The sequence below is a fragment of the Anarrhichthys ocellatus genome, unplaced genomic scaffold, assembly GCF_004355925.1.
Source record: "Anarrhichthys ocellatus isolate YVR2014 unplaced genomic scaffold, GSC_Weel_1.0 scaffold58, whole genome shotgun sequence".
In the NCBI taxonomy this organism is placed as follows: Eukaryota; Metazoa; Chordata; class Actinopteri; order Perciformes; family Anarhichadidae; genus Anarrhichthys; species Anarrhichthys ocellatus.
The window spans coordinates 2,130,347-2,147,409 of NW_022280088.1; the positions used below are offsets into that span (position 1 = coordinate 2,130,347).

Here is a 17,063-nt window from a genome sequence, read left to right on the forward strand (position 1 = left end):
TATATATATATACATATATTTTATATATTTTATATATATATATATATATATATATATATATACATACTCCTTGTTCTTCTTTTTTCAAGATGAAATAAAACTTCACAGTATTATGATTTGGTCTAATGAGGAAGCATCGTTACAACAAAGAAATAATCTACCAAACAGACATTTCCTTGCTTTTTGTGCTATGTTTAGATAAGTATGCTAAATAAATAAATAAATAACATATTTGGCAAAATATGAAAATGTGCATTTATATCCGACGTAGTTACTTTTCCACAAAGGCAATATGTTTCAGACAAAAGGCTCAGCACCTGATATTCAACAAGGACAGAAAGCTGAGAGTCGTGAAAGAAAGAGACAAAAGTCCAACCCGTAGAGAAGAGAAGCTGCTTTACACGAAAGAAAAACCCCCGGAGGACGACCAGCGATCAGCGAGATCCCAGAAAACGTCAGTCCAGTCAAGATGACCTCGATGATCGAAAGGCATCGTGTTGAGTTCATGTCACCGGTACATCCTCCACTCACACGTACTGCTGGGGTTTCGGTGGGCCAGCAGCAGCTGAAGCCAGGCTCTTAGCCGTCTCCTTGGCCTTCTCCGATGCGCCCTTCACCGAGTCCCTGAGCAGCCGCTGGGGCGTCTCTCCTGTAAGTGAGTGAGTGTGTGTGTGAGAGAGTGAGAGAGAGACACACACACACAAGACAGAATGAGGACAATATGTTTTCTTTAGCCCTTTTTCAGACATGGAATACGGAGCATTGCTGGCTTCATCGAGCCGTTAAAGTGACGCCGACATACAGTATGCGACTTGAAAATGAATGTTGTTCAGACATGACAGGACATTTCCATAGGAAGGCCCACGTGGGGAAACATACTACTGCTAGAAAACAGTGATAGGTTGAAAAGTAGAATGAGGATTTCTCAAAGGCTGCATCGGTGGTGGGATCTGAAACATATTTAGTCATTGAAGGCTTAGTTAAGGACCATTGTGAATGCAAGATACGCTCGACTCCGTCTATTTCATAGTGTCTGACGGCACATAAACACGCTGGAACTTTGGTATGAAGGAACGTTAAAAATATAAGAATGAAGAAAGCTGTTCAGATTATTACGGCGGTTGTATAGAGTCTAACCTCATTTGTCCCGGGCACACTGCGAGGGGAGAATGATTCTTAGAGAGTGATCTGACATCTAACTACAATAACTATTAATGTAATTGAGATTGAGAGTTGACGTACTAGCAGCAGATTACACTTGAGGCCGTCAAACTGGTTTCAACATGTTCTCTTGTCCTCACTAGAGAGGAGTTGATTTCTTGAGTATGATTCGATTCCCTGACTGCGTCACACAGTCTGGTGCAGAGGCCCCACCAACTCTGCTAAAAGTGGAAAAACAACTGAATTTACTGCTTGAATGGAAGCACTTTTTAAAAGTTCAAATCCACCCTCAGGTACTTTCACATTATCAGAAAAATTGCAGCACTCCCAAAGTCTTTTGGGAGTTTTAGGTGTTTATTTTCCTCTGAAGGAAATGTCAAAAAACAACAACAAGAGAAGCAGCACTGAGGTATCTCAGCTGGTTTCTCAGGTCTGATTTTCATTCACTTAATTACAGTGTTTAAAAAAAAACAATTGATTTTACGGGGGTGCTATAAATAACTTTGTCAAATTTATTTTCTATATTTATCATTCTGACAAGAAAATACATACGTTGTGTTGCCGTCAGGACCTCATACATTTAAATTGAAGATAACTGTGAGAGCTGACATTTGTTAAACTCAAGACATTTGTTGCGATATTCACCTCTCACTCTGCCCTTTTCTCCTCATTTGACTGAAACACGACGACACCTTTCTTCTTGCCCGTGTTAACCTCCACGAGTGTTGATTATGAGGAAGAACTGATTACAGCTGGGTGCTGCTGACATTAACTATGACATTAACTGGAGAAGCCGACTCTGTGATCACAGAGGAAGCCCGCCAGCAACGCAGCAGTAACTCATGGAATAAGAAATACAAAGGCTGCTTGTATTTGTATTTAAGGATGGGGGTGATAGTTCCAGACTTTTAATTATTGTCTCTAAATAGTCTTATTGAATCAATATTCCCATATCTTTGTTATTCTAAAACACACACACCAAAAAAACGTTTTACCCGAGGGGATGAACACGAGTTGTACTTGAGCACCGGTTTCTCTGAGAACTTGAGTGAACATATTTCATAGTTTTGCATCAGCTCTTTCTTGGGGCCTTCATAGCAGTTGATGAGAGCAGCCATGATGCTAATTAACTGAATGTATTCACAGCAAGAGATCAGGAGATGGCTGCGGAGCTAAATGTGAAAAATGCTGGACGTATGAGACGAGCACTGCATCCACAGTCTATCTCGTCCATAAAGGCAGACAATAAAAAGCACAAACTCCAGTTCGACATCCAGATCAGGTGACAGCAGAGGCACACAGTCCCGGTTGCATTGCATGCAATCACAACAATACATGAATCCACCCCACTCATGACACTGCTCTCTCCCACCCCTCCTGTCCCTCCCACACTCTATTCTGTCCAATCAGAGGGGAGTGTTTTAAAATGAATGGTTGAAAATAAACGGTATAAAACCAAAATGCATAATGACTTTAGGTTTTTGAAGCAACAACACTGGGGGTCCTCTCTGCTCTACAGCACATGTTATTGACTATACTGCCATACAATGGCAAAATGCAGTAATTGACACTACTTTCAAAGTCACAAAGGTTTGCCTCTACTCTCTAACATACGATTGGTTTAATGTCAATGGAAGGACAAATGCACAACTTTATGTAGCATACTGGTAGCTGCTATTTTTAAATATATATATATATAATTCAGCTGGATTGTAACTAAAGAGATTGTGATTTAAAACAATGTAAAACAACAAACACCACAGTACAGATCTTAAAGTTCAGTTCATGACATTAGGGTCAACTAAACTATACACTATCTACTTCTACACCGACGCTAGATCAACTTTTCAGTCACTGTCACTCTGAGTTTCTGACTTTTGAGGACAAAAACGTGTTGTGCATCTGCACACACAGCACGCGAAGGGGAGACAGACACTACCTCAGCTACACAAGTCTACTGTGTGAGGCTCATATGTGGCATCATGTGACAAATCTGGGCATTGCCTGGGTTGTCAGATGGATGACCACTGCTAACATACTTACCACAACGCTCAGCCTGATCCCAATCCCTGCAGTGCCATCAACAAAGGGGCAGTGGGACAGAATCACAACAATGGGAGAAGGCCCTTTAGACAACAGTACGCCGGATCAGCACAACACAGAGATTGTAGCAGGACATAAACCTCACTCGCCGGGGCTCACTGCCAAACGAGGCACTACCGTTCTCATTTCACAGCTTCTAGTTTTCGAACTTAAATGTTTTTATTTGCATTTGCCTTCTTAATAATGTCTATAAAAGTCAAGTCAGCCAAACAAATACAAATTTTTTTAGTTTTTCAGGGTCTGATGATGTATAAAGGATTTGTTCAGAAACAATTAAGGGTTGTGATTATAGCTGAATTCAACCAAGAATACCAAAAATATGGCTCTTCCTGCTATTTTATATCAACCTAAATTTTGTTTTGGACTCTTGGTTGCACAAAACAAGGAATTTTAATGTGTCAACTTAGGCGTTGGTAGATTTAAGAGACATTTCTGTAAACAACTAATCAATAATGAAAAGAATATCATTCATTTCAGCCGTAGTTGTGATGAAGGACACAGATCTTTGCAGGTACTGTAGTCTTCGACAGCTGCCACTATTTGCTTCTGAAGACCCATATTTGACAGACTGCACCTGTAGTTAGCCTGAGGTTTTGTTCATGTTTATGTAATCAGGTTATTGATGTCTTTCACGTGCCTCTCATATGGCCTAGTCCACAGTTTTTTTGTTTCGGCAACACTGACTTCCTAAATTGTTTTGGTCTGAGTCTAAATACAGAAGTCCAAGCTGTTTGTCTCACATCCCTCTGCAGTCACATGGTGTTTTAAAAACAGGGACCTTTAAACTTTCTACGTGTAGGAGTGTGCATGTTCTATAGGCAATGCCAGAGTAGCTACTGCTTCAAACTTAGGTCAGGGTAAATGTTAGCATTTGAATGCCACTCCAGTTTTTACTTTCACCATGAAAGCAGAGATAAATCAAACCATAAATAAGTCAAAACAATTGCATAAAAAGTGTCGCATTCTAACGTTTTGAGGAGAGGAAGCCCAACTTCTCATAAGAGTTTCTCCTCTCCACAAATAGCAACAGTTAAAAATAAGCTGTTTTGTCTCCCTCTTCTCTTTCCCGTGCACTTTTCTCCCGTTAGTGGGGAAGTGTACGTACCCTGTAAGTTGGACAGTGCGTGTTCCAGCCCTTTCATGGACTTCACCTGATTGCTCTTGAAGCGGGCCAATCCGAACTCCTGGGAAAAGACAGAAGAGGAAATGACTTTACATGTGAAAAAACAACACTAAGCCAACAGTCCTCTCTCTCTCTCCTTTTCTCTGGGGATATCAAAGTCTGGCATCTTCCACATCTAATAATAACAATTATTGGCTGACATATTTTTGGCACAGTTTTCACCTCTCCCCTCAAATCTCCCATTTCTATATTTTGGCATTTGTCCTCTGATGCCCATGCTATGGCCTACAAATCAAACTACGGCCTTCAAAATTGGATTTTGTATGTTACCCTCTAGGCTAAAAACAAATGTACGTACTTAAACTAAAGCGTAAACACGTCTATTTCTACACTATCGGATGGATAAAAGTAGCCAATGATTGTCAATAAGTCGAAGTGTCCTTTGCTACTATTAAACTGATCAATTTATATCTGATTTATGTACAGAACATAATGGCTTTTTTTTTAAAGAAAATAACTAAGAATAGGATGAAAATGTATATTACACTCAGACTAGTTTAACAGTTGATTAAAGCATGGGTAACTACTAACTGCACAAAGAGGGTAAAAGTACCTGAATAGGTCTGGAGAGGCCATAAACATTTGAGGATATCCACGCCTCTCGTTTCAGCAGGGTGGTGGCTGGCTGCTCCACTGAGTCTTGGAAAACACAACGCTCTTCAACTGACTGACATGGGGGGAAGAGAAAAGGGACAGCGAATGACGTAAAGGACAAAGCTGTGTAACCGTTTCAATTTGTCACGCAGGATGCACGCCGTCAGGAACAGAAGTGGAAGAACTGAATACATGTTTGTAATGCAGAGTTTCGACATACTTAAGAGCTGATTCATAATGAAAACACATGCTGGAAACAAATGAATCCACTTTTCTTGCATGATCTTCGCCACTTTATATTGTGTGGACAACACAAGTTGCAAGCCTCTGTTAGATTTAATGAGAGTACATTTTAACTCATAATATATCAAACATACAAGTACAACAAATTACAGGGTGGGAATATTTGGGGAATTTCGCAGTTTGATCTGAACGCTTTGATCAGACAATTTCTTTGATTACGACCATTTAGCTTAACGTCACGTTGTGGTAGATTAACTCCCTCCTGCATTAGTGTGTAGTGTACAGCGGTGAGAGTGTGAAAGTAGCATACCCTAAAGCTGCATAATGTACAAGTCATGTCATGGTCCCTCTTCCCTGCTAGATTAATACATCTGAACTGCGCTCAAACGCTCGCCTCCTTTGAAGATCAGGCTGGTTGAATTAATATTTCCTCCTCCCTCCTGGGGAAAGCAGCAACACAGGACTGCACTGTGCAGTCGTGACTCAGAGTTCAGTCTTTTCTACTCTGCCAACAGAGTTTACAGTGTCAACAACAAGATCTTTTTGAATAGGAGAAAATACTAATTTAACACACTGCATAACTGTTGTGTGAGTGTGGTAAGAGGTATGCAATACTGCACCTGTAATGACATCTAACAGTGATGTCAGTATTTTCCTATATCACTGAAGCAATGTGATAACATGAGCCACTAGAGATCGGCGAAGCCATTATCTTTTGGCCACTTGGGGGCAGTTGTGAACACAACTCTGATATATCATCACCTTTTATGTTGAAATAACAAACGGCCGCTTATCTTCACATCCCGCCATTCAAAGCAACACTATACTTCATTTGGAGTCGTGTTTATGAGCAGCTTTCACTCTCTTCTAGCTTACTCTCCACCACCTTCTGAGGTAAAAAAAATTAAAAATCATATGAGCAGCTAATTGCTCCACTTTGTGAACCAGCTTGACACATATAACCATGCTTGTATTTCTCAAAGACTTCTGAGGAATGTTGCACTAAAAAGGAACAAACCACAGAGAGTCAAGACACCTCACCATGAGAGTTGTGTGGTTGAGGTTCCAGGTGTAGGTGGTCAGAGTCCTGTTGACCGGGTCCACGATGGAGTCCTCGATGATGTACACAGAGCGAGACATGCCGCCGGGGAAGACACGCTCCGCCCATCGAGGCAGCCGATTGGTCTTCATCAGGAGGCGTCTGGAGAGAAGCCGGTGGTCCGCAGTCACCTCCCGGTACACAACATCCTCTGTGAGAACATGGGTGCTGATATAAAAACAAAGCAATGAGACGAAGGATACTCAATAGATTTGACCAACCCACAGTTCCAAGTTTGCACTATATTCGTAATATGGATTTTGACACCCATTGTGTCCACTGGACGCATGTCAGAAAGAGATCTCTTAATGGCCAGTATGAATATAAGGAATGATTCCCGCAAACGAAAACTGTGTCAACTGTGTCCATGTACATATGGGTGTGAACCTATCCTTTCACTTTCAGGTTCTAATTTCTGTTATTTAAACAAGGGGTCCACTTTTAAACACTAAATGAAAAGAGAATGTGTATGTTTGTTTTCTTTTAATGCACAAAAAGGTCACTGATGTTTGTGAGCTACCATACAGCAAAGATCTCTGAAGGTGTTGTTCTCTATCTTTATCATGACTGAGGGCTCTTTTTAGTTGTAAATGCAAAGCAATGCACATAAGGTTCACCTTAATTATATAGTAGGGTTGAACAATACACTCCTCTTCATCCTAATAACTCATTATGACAACAATATTCCTGCACAACAACAACAACACTCTTCACGACATCTCAAAAGGTCCTCCACTGAGTTGAGTTTTCTAATCCATCAATACTGATCTGAGAACGTAAACACTTCTCATTACATTTATGATGAAGTTGGTTGCAAATGTTCTGTAGCTAGAGAAATATCACATTAAAAGCAGAGACTAAAAATAAATACAGGTTCACAACGTCGTCTTGTTTTGCCCTTTTTCCTGGTCACTCATATATATACAAAGTTGAGCAAGTATGATTGTGGCTTATTAATTTAATTGTAAAATACAATCTCTGAAAGGCTGTGAGTTTACAATGAGCCTCTCTGATAAAACACTGAGAATGAAGTTATTACCTGAATGGGTTTGGATACCTCTGCCAAAAAGCAGAGACGACATGGTCCCAAGTACTCGTGATGTCTATGGTATTACTGAAATACTTGACCATTCTTCACTCACTGATGGCTTGAATTTCGAACCCTGAGTGACCTGGCTGCAACTTCATAAGACAATGAAAACTCGGGTGCTGACTCCATCCAAAATCTGGCACAGTCCTGTGAAGGAGATGAGAAAGAACTTTACCGAATCTATCAACCATCAGTGAGCGTTAAATACAAAGGTACTTACAGATTATAAATACGGTTTAATTTTCACATTGTGTGATAACATGTACATAATATCCCTTTGTTGTCCAACAACTGTACTTGACAGTAAAGGGATATTGTTTTGATGACGATGATACAGTTGTACTGTGGTAGAGCTATCTTATCAGTATTTGTTGGTATATTAGGTCACTGTAGTCAATGTTACATATCTATAAGCACGACTGCTTTAAGGCAGTATTTTTTTTTGCTTCGATGTGATTATGTACATGTATTTGGTATATATACATTTCTGGCTTACTCTGCAAGTTAGAAATATGCAAGAAATGTTTCTTTCATATCTATCGATATCACAACATACAATTATCTATAACGTGACAGAAGATTGTATTCATATCTCCCACTCCTGCTGCATATCCATCATTAGATGTATAAAACTACCTTTCCGTATAGATTAACTTATTACAACACCAATGTAATAATTATTCCAACATTCGTCTCACACCCATACAATCTAGCAACAACTATACAGCACCAACCATACCGCTATATACTGTACACAGCTTGTTTTGCATTGTTGTTTACCTACTTCCACTTCCATACCTGCCTGTACACAATAACTATATTTCTTTGTCTTTTCTTAACTGCACAATTCAATTGCTTCTTACGTATCATACGAGTCTTCCTAATTAACTGTGGGGAGGATCTGTTTTTATGTTTGAGTTAAAATATCCTTTTTGCCAAACTACAGCATAACATAACACGTCCTTAGCGCTTTTAACAGCTAACAATAACTGACACAAGTGGTGTCTGAGTAAAGTCACCGTTACTTACGCAATCTGTACACATGTCACCTTGACTTATGGCTTTACATCGCGCTATACAGCAGCTGAGGTAAGGACTTGTTCTTAGCTCGATGGCTAATGCTACTGCTAACAAGTTAGCTCCATAGACTGTCTATGAGGTGAGCTCCTTGGATAGCTAACAGCAAGCTAGCTTCTAAAACAGATGTGACAGTCGGCATATTAGTTATTTTACAGCTCAATCATGACTGTGTTGAGATCTTGACAGCTGGCTTAACAACAAGAGCTCCATCGAGGTTAATTAAGTTGAGCTTTTGTAACTAGCTCCTGGCTAACCTTGTGAGGAAACGAGAGACATCTTACCTGAAGTCATTGCTACTGAAAAATTAGGCTAATAAATATCAGCAGAGTGCCTGGTTGCACAACGTTAACTGATTACATGCATTATCCTCCATGTGACAGACACAACAGGATCGGACTCAGGACTCCGGACCAGAGATGCGTAGGACCGTTTCTTCTTGTTCAATAGCGGGCAACGCACCAGCGTGAGAGGTGCTTGTCACCACCTACTGTACCGGAGTGTCATTGCCTTCATGAAGAATTGATAATCTGTATGTTAAACATGTTTTCTCAGTAAATCCACTTTAATTTAAGGTACAGAATCACCATGCAGCATGGTCCCATGGTTAAAGGTACTGAAACTCGTGTGTGATTAGAAATAGGAGCCATGACATCCAACATTTGACCATGTCAAATCATCAATAAACAAGTATTCCTTGCTTTAAATTGGCACAGAAACCATATAAATACAGCCCCTGAATGACAAACAAATACATTTTTTGAATTAACACAACTGTCTCAAACGAATGGAGACATGGTCTGTGGCGTCACTGGTGAGGTCATGGTGAGGTCATGGTGAGGTTTTAAATAAAGTCAAATTAAAGATGTCATTTTATGACAATACCTTGCCCAGGTAACACACACGCCGACTGCCCCGTTTGCAGATGCCAGTGATCTGCAAAGTCCACTGCTCTCCGCAGTTTAATAAACAAGAACTGCATGCATTAAAACCATGGCACACTAAATACTAGAAAGATATTCAGCCACAGCATAGTTTTACCACATTTTTTTTGGGGGGGGGGGGGGGGGGATTTACATTACATAAAGTCATGTCAATTTTCCAAAAATTTGCCCCAAGGGACTTTACAATTTGTAGCCTACAGCATGCAACATCTATCCTGACACCCAATTCTGATAAGAAGAGGAAGAGATAGCCTTACTGTTAGGCCCTGTGGTTCAAGATGATACCACCATGACATCATCAAGAGATTATAATCTCACACTTGACAAATCTCCTTCAGAACCACAGAATAAATGACAGAACTGTTTTCAAAGGCAGTGGAGTACTAACCAAGGCATCTAAAATTGGTGGTGTGCCTTTAGAGGCCCTGTTGCTCATAAAACATGTACACGTTTCTTATCATCCTTGTGTTTTTCACCATCTAGTGGCTAAAACTGGGCATGAACACCAAAAATATTATATTGTTGATAAAAGGTTATTAATGCAACTTGTCATTATGCTGATCACTGATGTGTGACTCACATCTGTAAAAATAATGTATGTTATGAATAGCCTATAGTCATGAACCAACGGACTGAACCTATGGACTGAACCAAGGTAATGTTAGACAAGTTGTGAACACTCTTTGCATACTGCATTTTTTATGTCGCTCTCAAAATAAGGTTTTGTTGCATTGCAAATACAAGAAGAAAAGAAAAGAAGAAAATATGCAGCGTGTCGCATGTGCTCCTCCGGGCCAGTAGGTGGCGCACTAACATTTTGTCGTACTGTCCAACTTTTGCGTCGTTTCCGTCTCTTCTTCTTCTTCATTTGCCAGCAAAGGGAAGTGCCCTCCATGGTGTCATTGTAGGTCTTCTGAGGTTGAATATCCAGAAGAAAGAACAATGTCTGGGTACACACCAGACGAGAAGCTCCGTGTCGAGCAGATCACCACGCTCCGGAGAAAGTGGCTGAAGGACCAGGAGCTCAGCCCGAGGGAGCCCGTAATACAAGCGAAGCCTCTCGGCGGCGTCGCTAAGTTCTGGGCTGGCTTTCTGGAGCCCAAGAGCCTGTGGAGACTTTACGTGAGTCCCAGTACACAGCTAACTCTAGCTAGCTAGCTAGCAAAACAACCACCAATGATAACTGAACATACGCAAACTATCAGTAAACAAACTGAAGGTTTACATAGTATGACTACAGCTTAAGCTAACGTATAAAACGTTAGCTAACGAAGAGCTAACGTATAAAACGTTAGCTACAATACAGCTTTGTCCTACTTCTCTCTTAACATGACATGCTTGTTTATTAAAATAATAACTTGTGCTTATTGTACAACATTCATCATTTGACAATAAAGTGACTATATATGGTTAAATAGGGCAAAATAAATGCCTACAAGGGCATTAGAAAAATAGCTGCAGCCTTGATGAGGGCAAATGACTTTGTTATGAAATGGAGTACAAACACACTATTTGTGAGTGTTTTACAGCTGAATATTTTACATGCATAAACTCTTGACCTACTCAAAGTTAGAGAGCAAGCACCAGCCTGTGTTGACGTATGCATGGTCTGTTTGGAGCAGTCAGAATAAACAATGATTCATTATGTAGTCTTCTTCTATATATGATAACCTGTCTCTTATGTGCATCTTCTTGCAGACCTACAAAGCGTACACGGGTGGAGTTTTCACATTAACACGGCTGTTGATACCGGCTTGGATTGTTCACTACTGTGTGAAATACCATATTGCTGTAAGTCAACAAGAAATGTTTTACATTATTTGTGATACTAGTAAACAGAAAATAGATGTGTGAAAAGAATTGTAGGACTCCTGTCTCCAAGTTATGTGCAATAGAGTTCGACCAACAGTTTTATTGTTGTGTATTTCCTCTATGAGCTTTTCTTTAAGGTACTTGTGGATGTACGTTCCTGTATAATAACCTACATGTTTAACTATCTAAAGTTTTATTTAATTCTTTAGGTAGCATAAGAGTAGGGTAACTTCCAAAGAAAGCAGGACTACGTTAGAATGACGGACGTGCAGCAATGACTTTAATCCATGTTCTTTCATTCTCTGTTGCATTTGACAAACAAGGGTACCATACATCACTACATGCATTATATACTCAATGCATGCAGGTGTCAGCATACTAAATAACAATGTCATTGTCCCCTACAGCAAAGGCCATATGGCATTGTGGAATTGAAACCCAAGCTGTTCCCTGTAAGTATGACTAATTTATTAGTTGTTTGTACATACAGCTGCATATTGGCTTGATTTACCAGCTATAGTAACATCTGATTGTCCCACAGTCTGATTACATGCAAACAGGCCACAGTCCTGCGGTGCTCTGACAATAGCTGTTCTATGAGATGTCTACGTCCGGAAAAGGAGTATTTCTGAATTGTTTGTCCTTGTTTTTGTGTTAAGGGTGACACCATTCTGGAAACGGGTGAAAGTGTTCCAGATCTCCCTGAGACCCATGGCCATCACTGAAGTTGAAATAGTTCAATAATTTTCTGTTGTAAAAACTGTGTATATGCCAATAAAATATTATAAAATCATTTATGAGTACAAGTGATTACAGATTGATGTAAATAGTGACATATTACAGTGGGAATTCTTGTAAATATTTTTGATGCTTCCATGAGACAAAAATATTTTAGGGATTGCTGTAAATTACATTTTGATAACATGTAACTTCACTTGTTTGATACTTTTCCTTTTGAAGAAGGATAATGGTATGAGGATTGAATGTAAGGGAAAATCATTAAAATGCCATAAACTGATAACTAATATCAGTTGAAATGTGGAAATCAGTTAGCAGTATTTTATGGAGAATTGGATAGATGGGACACAAATTAGAAATGTTATGTTTGTCAAAATTTGAGATTCATTCTCACTCTGGTACAGCTTTCGCTAACCTCTTCATAAGATACACTGGTTTTCCAAATTGCAATTGTAGCCTAGTGCACATAAAATGTTTGTGAAATTGTGACAAAATTTGAAACTGAGCTGAAAATGACGCAATCTTGTTGACTGAGAACCCTCACCTTATATGTACGATATGTGGTATCATGTGACATAAATACTAGGCTTTAAATGGCTCTTATTTTGGTTGGAATTGGGCTCATTGCAGGTTACAGTAAGTACACTGTAGAATAGCTACTGTCACTAAACTGGAAATAGAAAATAATTTAAATTGTTATTTAATTTTGACAGTAAAACAATATTCAAAATGCGAAGACTGCGCTTTTATTGTGAAGGGCGGAAGTGGGTTATAGTTTGTATTACATCAAAAAATACTCGGACTGTTCGGTAGGATTTGGAAGGAGCGTTATGAAGCCAGGCTGCTGGACTTGTTTAAACTCACTCCTGAACGATAGTTATGTAGAAATGAATGGATTTCTACAAGACGGAGAAGGCTGATCAGTTGTCAACAGCATACGTGTCTGGGGAAGCCAAAAGTAAATATTGTACAACTTTTTCTCGAACGTCCTAACTAGACTGCGTCTCTACGTCTTAGCTATGTAGCATTAGCTAGCTAATGCTACATAGCTTATCAGCTACCTAACTCATGCTACCTAACCTAGCATGCTAACCTTAGCGAACATAGTTCCCCAGTTCGTGAGCTAGAGTTTGAAGCTTCGATCAGTGGTACCGCCAATGTAGCTTTGACAGAATAGCTTGTGTGAATGTCAGGATTGTCTGAGGTACTATCAATACGTTATATCTTACGTATTTACAACTGTTTAGCTTTCCCGAAACTAACACGAGTCATTTCTGTGATCCTATAGGCACGGGTCTAGCCTAGCCGGCTAGGCTAACCAATGTCAAGGCTAACCGAAAACACCGCAATCGAAGGAATAAACGAATTTAACTGTAGGGTTATTCCGACATGTTCTATCAACATTAGCGATAGATGAGTAAGGCACGTAATGTGTACAGCGCAAATAAATGTCATGTAACGTGAGGAGCATGACAGGTATGTATCACAGACTGTTATAGCATTAGCGTAACATTATCCATCGATTTAAGCATTCATTTCTGTCATTTATTCTGCTCTGTTTCTCATTATAAGACACGTTTGTTGGTGTAACACCATTTTTTATTGTTACTACAAGATACTCATGATAGGACAATTACAAACCGTTTATTTATTGCTCAAGTAGGAACGTGTTGGGTTAAAGTTATTGATGTATCGGTGGGCATGCAATTGGAGAGACAGTCAGTTCGTGTTATAACAAACGAAACTGATATGACATAATAATTAAAGTAGACTTGTGCTAGCCATATAGTGTTTTATTGTTTCCATTATGATGAGAAAGTGTTCATTATAACATGATTATTCATTCATTATAACATTATAACACCTGTCAACAGTAGCAGGTCATAATGCAGTGATTCATGGTTGAATCTGGTGCCTACTCAATATGTCTCATTTTAGACTTAACTGCAACACCTTGGTAGAACGTAACAGGTTACTGTATGTCTGCCTTACCATTCTTGTTTGGTATGTGCGAGAATTCCCAATTTCATAATAATTTGAACCCTATTTTTCTCATCAGATTATGTCAGCAATCAAGTTTGCCCTGCAGCAGAGCCAGAAGAAGGGCAGAAGGAAAACCTCTGAAGACACATCTGCAGAGGTGTCGCCGGACTCCAAATGTCCCATCTGTTTGGACAAATTTAACAACATTTCTTACCTGGACCTCTGCCTACACAAGTTCTGTTTCCGCTGTATTCATGAGTGGTCCAAGAACAAAGCCGAGTGCCCTTTATGCAAACAGTCCTTTAATTCAATCTATCACACTATAAATTCAGAGCAAGACTTTAAGAAATATGACTTGCAACCGGTGGAAAACACCTCTTTTGGGACTTTTGGTGGAGTGCGGTTTAGATACCGCACAACTCTTACCGGAGTCCATCGACAGATGCGGGGGAGGACCTCTCCGCCTCCAGACAATGGAGTCATGTTTGAAGCCTCGGCAAACCCTCCCCAACAGCCGCAGGACCGTTACATCCGGCGGATGATGATGAGGTTGGCAGCCAAGAGGAGAGCTGCGAGTGAAGGCCGGGCAGTGAACAGTCTCAGAGAGCAGGAAATGGTCAACTTCAGGAGGGAACTGTACCGACGGGGGGTGAGGATTCGGAGTGTCCGGGATGGTGGCCGCTCCCGAGACACCGCGGCTGAGTTCTTCCGAAAAAATCCCGCCTGCCTGCATCGACTGATCCCCTGGCTAAAAAGAGAACTGATTGTGCTGTATGGAGCCCACGGCTCTCTGGTCAACATAGTTCAACACATCATCATGTCGCGCATTACACGTTACGATATGGAGGACGGAGCTATCCAGGAAGAGCTGAGGCCGTTCCTCCAGGGGCGCACGGAGCACTTTCTGCATGAGTTCATCAGCTTTGCAAAGTCTCCCTTCAACATGGAGGCCTATGACCAGCATGCTGTCTATGACTGCCCGGCCGCTTCTTCAGATGAAGACGGCAGCTCCAGTTCGTCCGTGATCGCTATCTCAGAGGATGAGGAACACTCGGTGGAGTTGAACCCCCCAGGAGACCCCACGTCTTCGCTGAGCCACGCTGTGTGGGACGATGAGACGCCGGGGCCGTCGTATTCTACGACAGCAGAGCAGGGCAGGGCAGAGTGTCTGTCAGTCCTCGACTCAGACAGCAGTTTAGAGGAGGAGGCGCGTGAGTTTGGGGCCTCTCCACAGCAAACGAGTCCTCATAACCAAACAGACGAGACTCGGGGTGAAGTTAACCACGAAGAGTGTCTGCCTTATGACAGCGACGACTGTGTCATTATTAGTTTTGTGAAGCCAACAACAGACAGGACTCCTGAGCTGGTTCAGCTGTCCTCTGACTCGGATGAGTCTGGCAGTGAAGATATTAAAGCAGTGCCTCTTCTACCTCAACACATCCGCTTCTCTAGTCTCAGTCCTATGGCTTCACAGAGCAGTGATCCAAGCGGTGCTGGACAGTCAGAGAATGCAGAAACTGACCGCTATCATCTGTTGGATTCAAAAGAAAGATGTAGCTCTTCAACATCCAGCAGGCACAAGACATCCAGTAAGTCGGGCAGAAAAGACAGATCTAGGGAGAGGCTGTTGTCAAAGGACAGAGACCATGGGAGGAAGAGGAGGTTACGAAGTGCAGAGCGCAGGCACTCCAGCAGGAGCCCGGTGATGTCCCACAGCAGTGTCGGCACTCTATCCAGAGAAGGAGGTTATTCTTACTCCAGTGGCAGAGACTACTCAAAACGTGACGGCGATTGCATGAGGAGGGACAGTGATCACAGCTATCAGTTGTACAGGCATTACAGCCAAGAGAAAAATGATGGTGGGAGGCATTACACAGAGAGGCGGTCCTACTATTACAGCAGCCGCAAGTTCACAGATCGTCGCTCTTGCTCCAGGAGCCCCAGCAGGGACAAGCGTAGACGGGACAAAGGGCACTCTCGTTCTAGGACTTATTCCAGCAGTCGCTCCCCTTCAACGAAACGGAGACCTCACAACAGCAAGCCTGGTGGAAAGAGGAAATACAAGACGAGACATTTGGAGGAAACATCCAAAAACGCACTTTCAAACTCAAACGCTGAAGGTGACGCCCCCGTTTTATCAACAAAACACAAGAAAAAGAGCAAAGAGAAGCGTCGGAAAAAATCCAAAGACAGGTCGAGAAAGACGAGCAGGAGCGTCAGCGTGGAGCTCGTCAATGAGGAAGACTGTCATGAGCGAAGCAAGCTTCACCATAAGAAGAAGAAGAAACACAAGAAGAAGAGCAGAAGGCACAAGAGTAACGAACGCACAGGGAAGCACTCGCCCACTGTCATTACCATCGATAGTGACAGCGATTCGTTTGATAGTGACAGTGTCGACCAGGCCAGCAGCACGAACAAGGACAACCCAACAATCGACAGTACCACAGAGGGCCCAGTTGACTCCGCCCCTCCGGACTCTCTGGAGTAGTTTTACAGAAGTTCAGATTCCAGACAGTCAGATTGGAGCTGATGGATTCACCCACCAGCAGCTACGGTCTGCCAGCAGTATTTAACATCAAAACAATGGTCAATATGTTGCTATGTTAACATGACTGAGCTAACACTTAAACCCCTAAAATGTTCCTGTTTAATGTGCAAAGTGCCACTATGAACGAAGGAGAATCAAATCAAAATCAAAATGTCTTTGTATAGCACATTTTAAAATACAACTAAGGTTGCCCAAAGTGCTGATGGACTTCTATTGGGGATTGCACATCTTTTTTCAGTGTCGATTCTTATTCAGGAAAGTCATTTTCTTTTAATGGATGTTTTTTATTTCTATGGTGCTCTCAGGGGTGATATTGATCACAGTGATTTTCTTTTGTCATCATAAGTCAGCTTTCTTCTTAAGACAAAACAATTTCTATCCGCTACACACAGAGTAGTTCTTACCCGGAGATGGTGTTTGGGTCTCTGAATGTGTTCTTTTGTGGTTAATTTCATTTGAAATAAATTGTAATGAGCAACTGTGTGTGC

General features: G+C 41.2%; 3 protein-coding genes across 8 annotated transcripts; 2 read left to right on the forward strand and 1 right to left on the reverse strand.

Annotated features, from left to right (window-relative positions):
* Positions 1–54: 54 nt before the first annotated feature.
* LOC116396726 (PRELI domain-containing protein 1, mitochondrial-like) lies at positions 55–8,978 on the reverse strand. 4 transcript variants are annotated; one of them, XM_031871506.1, is made up of 6 exons: positions 8,835–8,978; positions 7,526–7,620; positions 6,326–6,551; positions 5,001–5,114; positions 4,370–4,448; positions 55–649 (listed from the first exon to the last, which is right to left on the reverse strand). In XM_031871506.1, the coding sequence occupies exons 2-6, from the start codon at positions 7,600–7,602 to the stop codon at positions 528–530; spliced, it is 618 nt and encodes a 205-aa protein (XP_031727366.1). In that variant the 5' UTR covers positions 7,603–7,620; positions 8,835–8,978; the 3' UTR covers positions 55–527. The 4 variants fall into 4 exon arrangements, with proteins under 4 accessions (XP_031727366.1, XP_031727367.1, XP_031727369.1 ...); XM_031871507.1 differs by lacking the exon at positions 8,835–8,978 and having other exon boundaries at positions 7,526–8,819; XM_031871509.1 differs by lacking the exon at positions 8,835–8,978 and having other exon boundaries at positions 6,326–6,534; positions 7,423–7,614.
* Positions 8,979–10,373: 1,395 nt separating this feature from the next.
* ndufb6 (NADH:ubiquinone oxidoreductase subunit B) lies at positions 10,374–12,099 on the forward strand. Its single transcript, XM_031871458.1, has 4 exons — positions 10,374–10,616; positions 11,193–11,285; positions 11,714–11,758; positions 11,966–12,099. The coding sequence occupies exons 1-4, from the start codon at positions 10,437–10,439 to the stop codon at positions 12,029–12,031; spliced, it is 384 nt and encodes a 127-aa protein (XP_031727318.1). The 5' UTR covers positions 10,374–10,436; the 3' UTR covers positions 12,032–12,099.
* Positions 12,100–12,822: 723 nt separating this feature from the next.
* toporsa (topoisomerase I binding, arginine/serine-rich a) lies at positions 12,823–17,053 on the forward strand. Of its 3 annotated transcripts, none has more exons than XM_031871423.1 (2): positions 12,823–13,002; positions 13,333–17,053. In XM_031871423.1, exon 2 carries the CDS (start codon positions 14,107–14,109, stop codon positions 16,513–16,515), a length of 2,409 nt encoding a protein of 802 aa, XP_031727283.1. In that variant the 5' UTR covers positions 12,823–13,002; positions 13,333–14,106; the 3' UTR covers positions 16,516–17,053. The 3 variants fall into 3 exon arrangements, with proteins under 3 accessions (XP_031727283.1, XP_031727282.1, XP_031727284.1); XM_031871422.1 differs by having other exon boundaries at positions 14,104–17,053; XM_031871424.1 differs by lacking the exon at positions 12,823–13,002 and having other exon boundaries at positions 13,013–13,520; positions 14,104–17,053.
* Positions 17,054–17,063: the final 10 nt, after the last annotated feature.

Coding starts and splice junctions, on each gene's coding strand:
- LOC116396726 (XM_031871505.1), bottom strand. CDS start 7,514: ATGGTCAAGTATTTCAGTAATACCATAGACATCACGAGTACTTGGGAC. Junction 6,552..7,422: donor AGGTATCCAAACCCATTCAG/GTAATAACTTCA, acceptor TTTTTATATCAG/CACCCATGTTCTCACAGAGG. Junction 5,115..6,325: donor TCAACCACACAACTCTCATG/GTGAGGTGTCTT, acceptor CCCCCATGTCAG/TCAGTTGAAGAGCGTTGTGT.
- ndufb6 (XM_031871458.1), top strand. CDS start 10,437: ATGTCTGGGTACACACCAGACGAGAAGCTCCGTGTCGAGCAGATCACC. Junction 10,617..11,192: donor AGAGCCTGTGGAGACTTTAC/GTGAGTCCCAGT, acceptor ATCTTCTTGCAG/ACCTACAAAGCGTACACGGG. Junction 11,759..11,965: donor TGAAACCCAAGCTGTTCCCT/GTAAGTATGACT, acceptor TTTTGTGTTAAG/GGTGACACCATTCTGGAAAC.
- toporsa (XM_031871423.1), top strand. CDS start 14,107: ATGTCAGCAATCAAGTTTGCCCTGCAGCAGAGCCAGAAGAAGGGCAGA.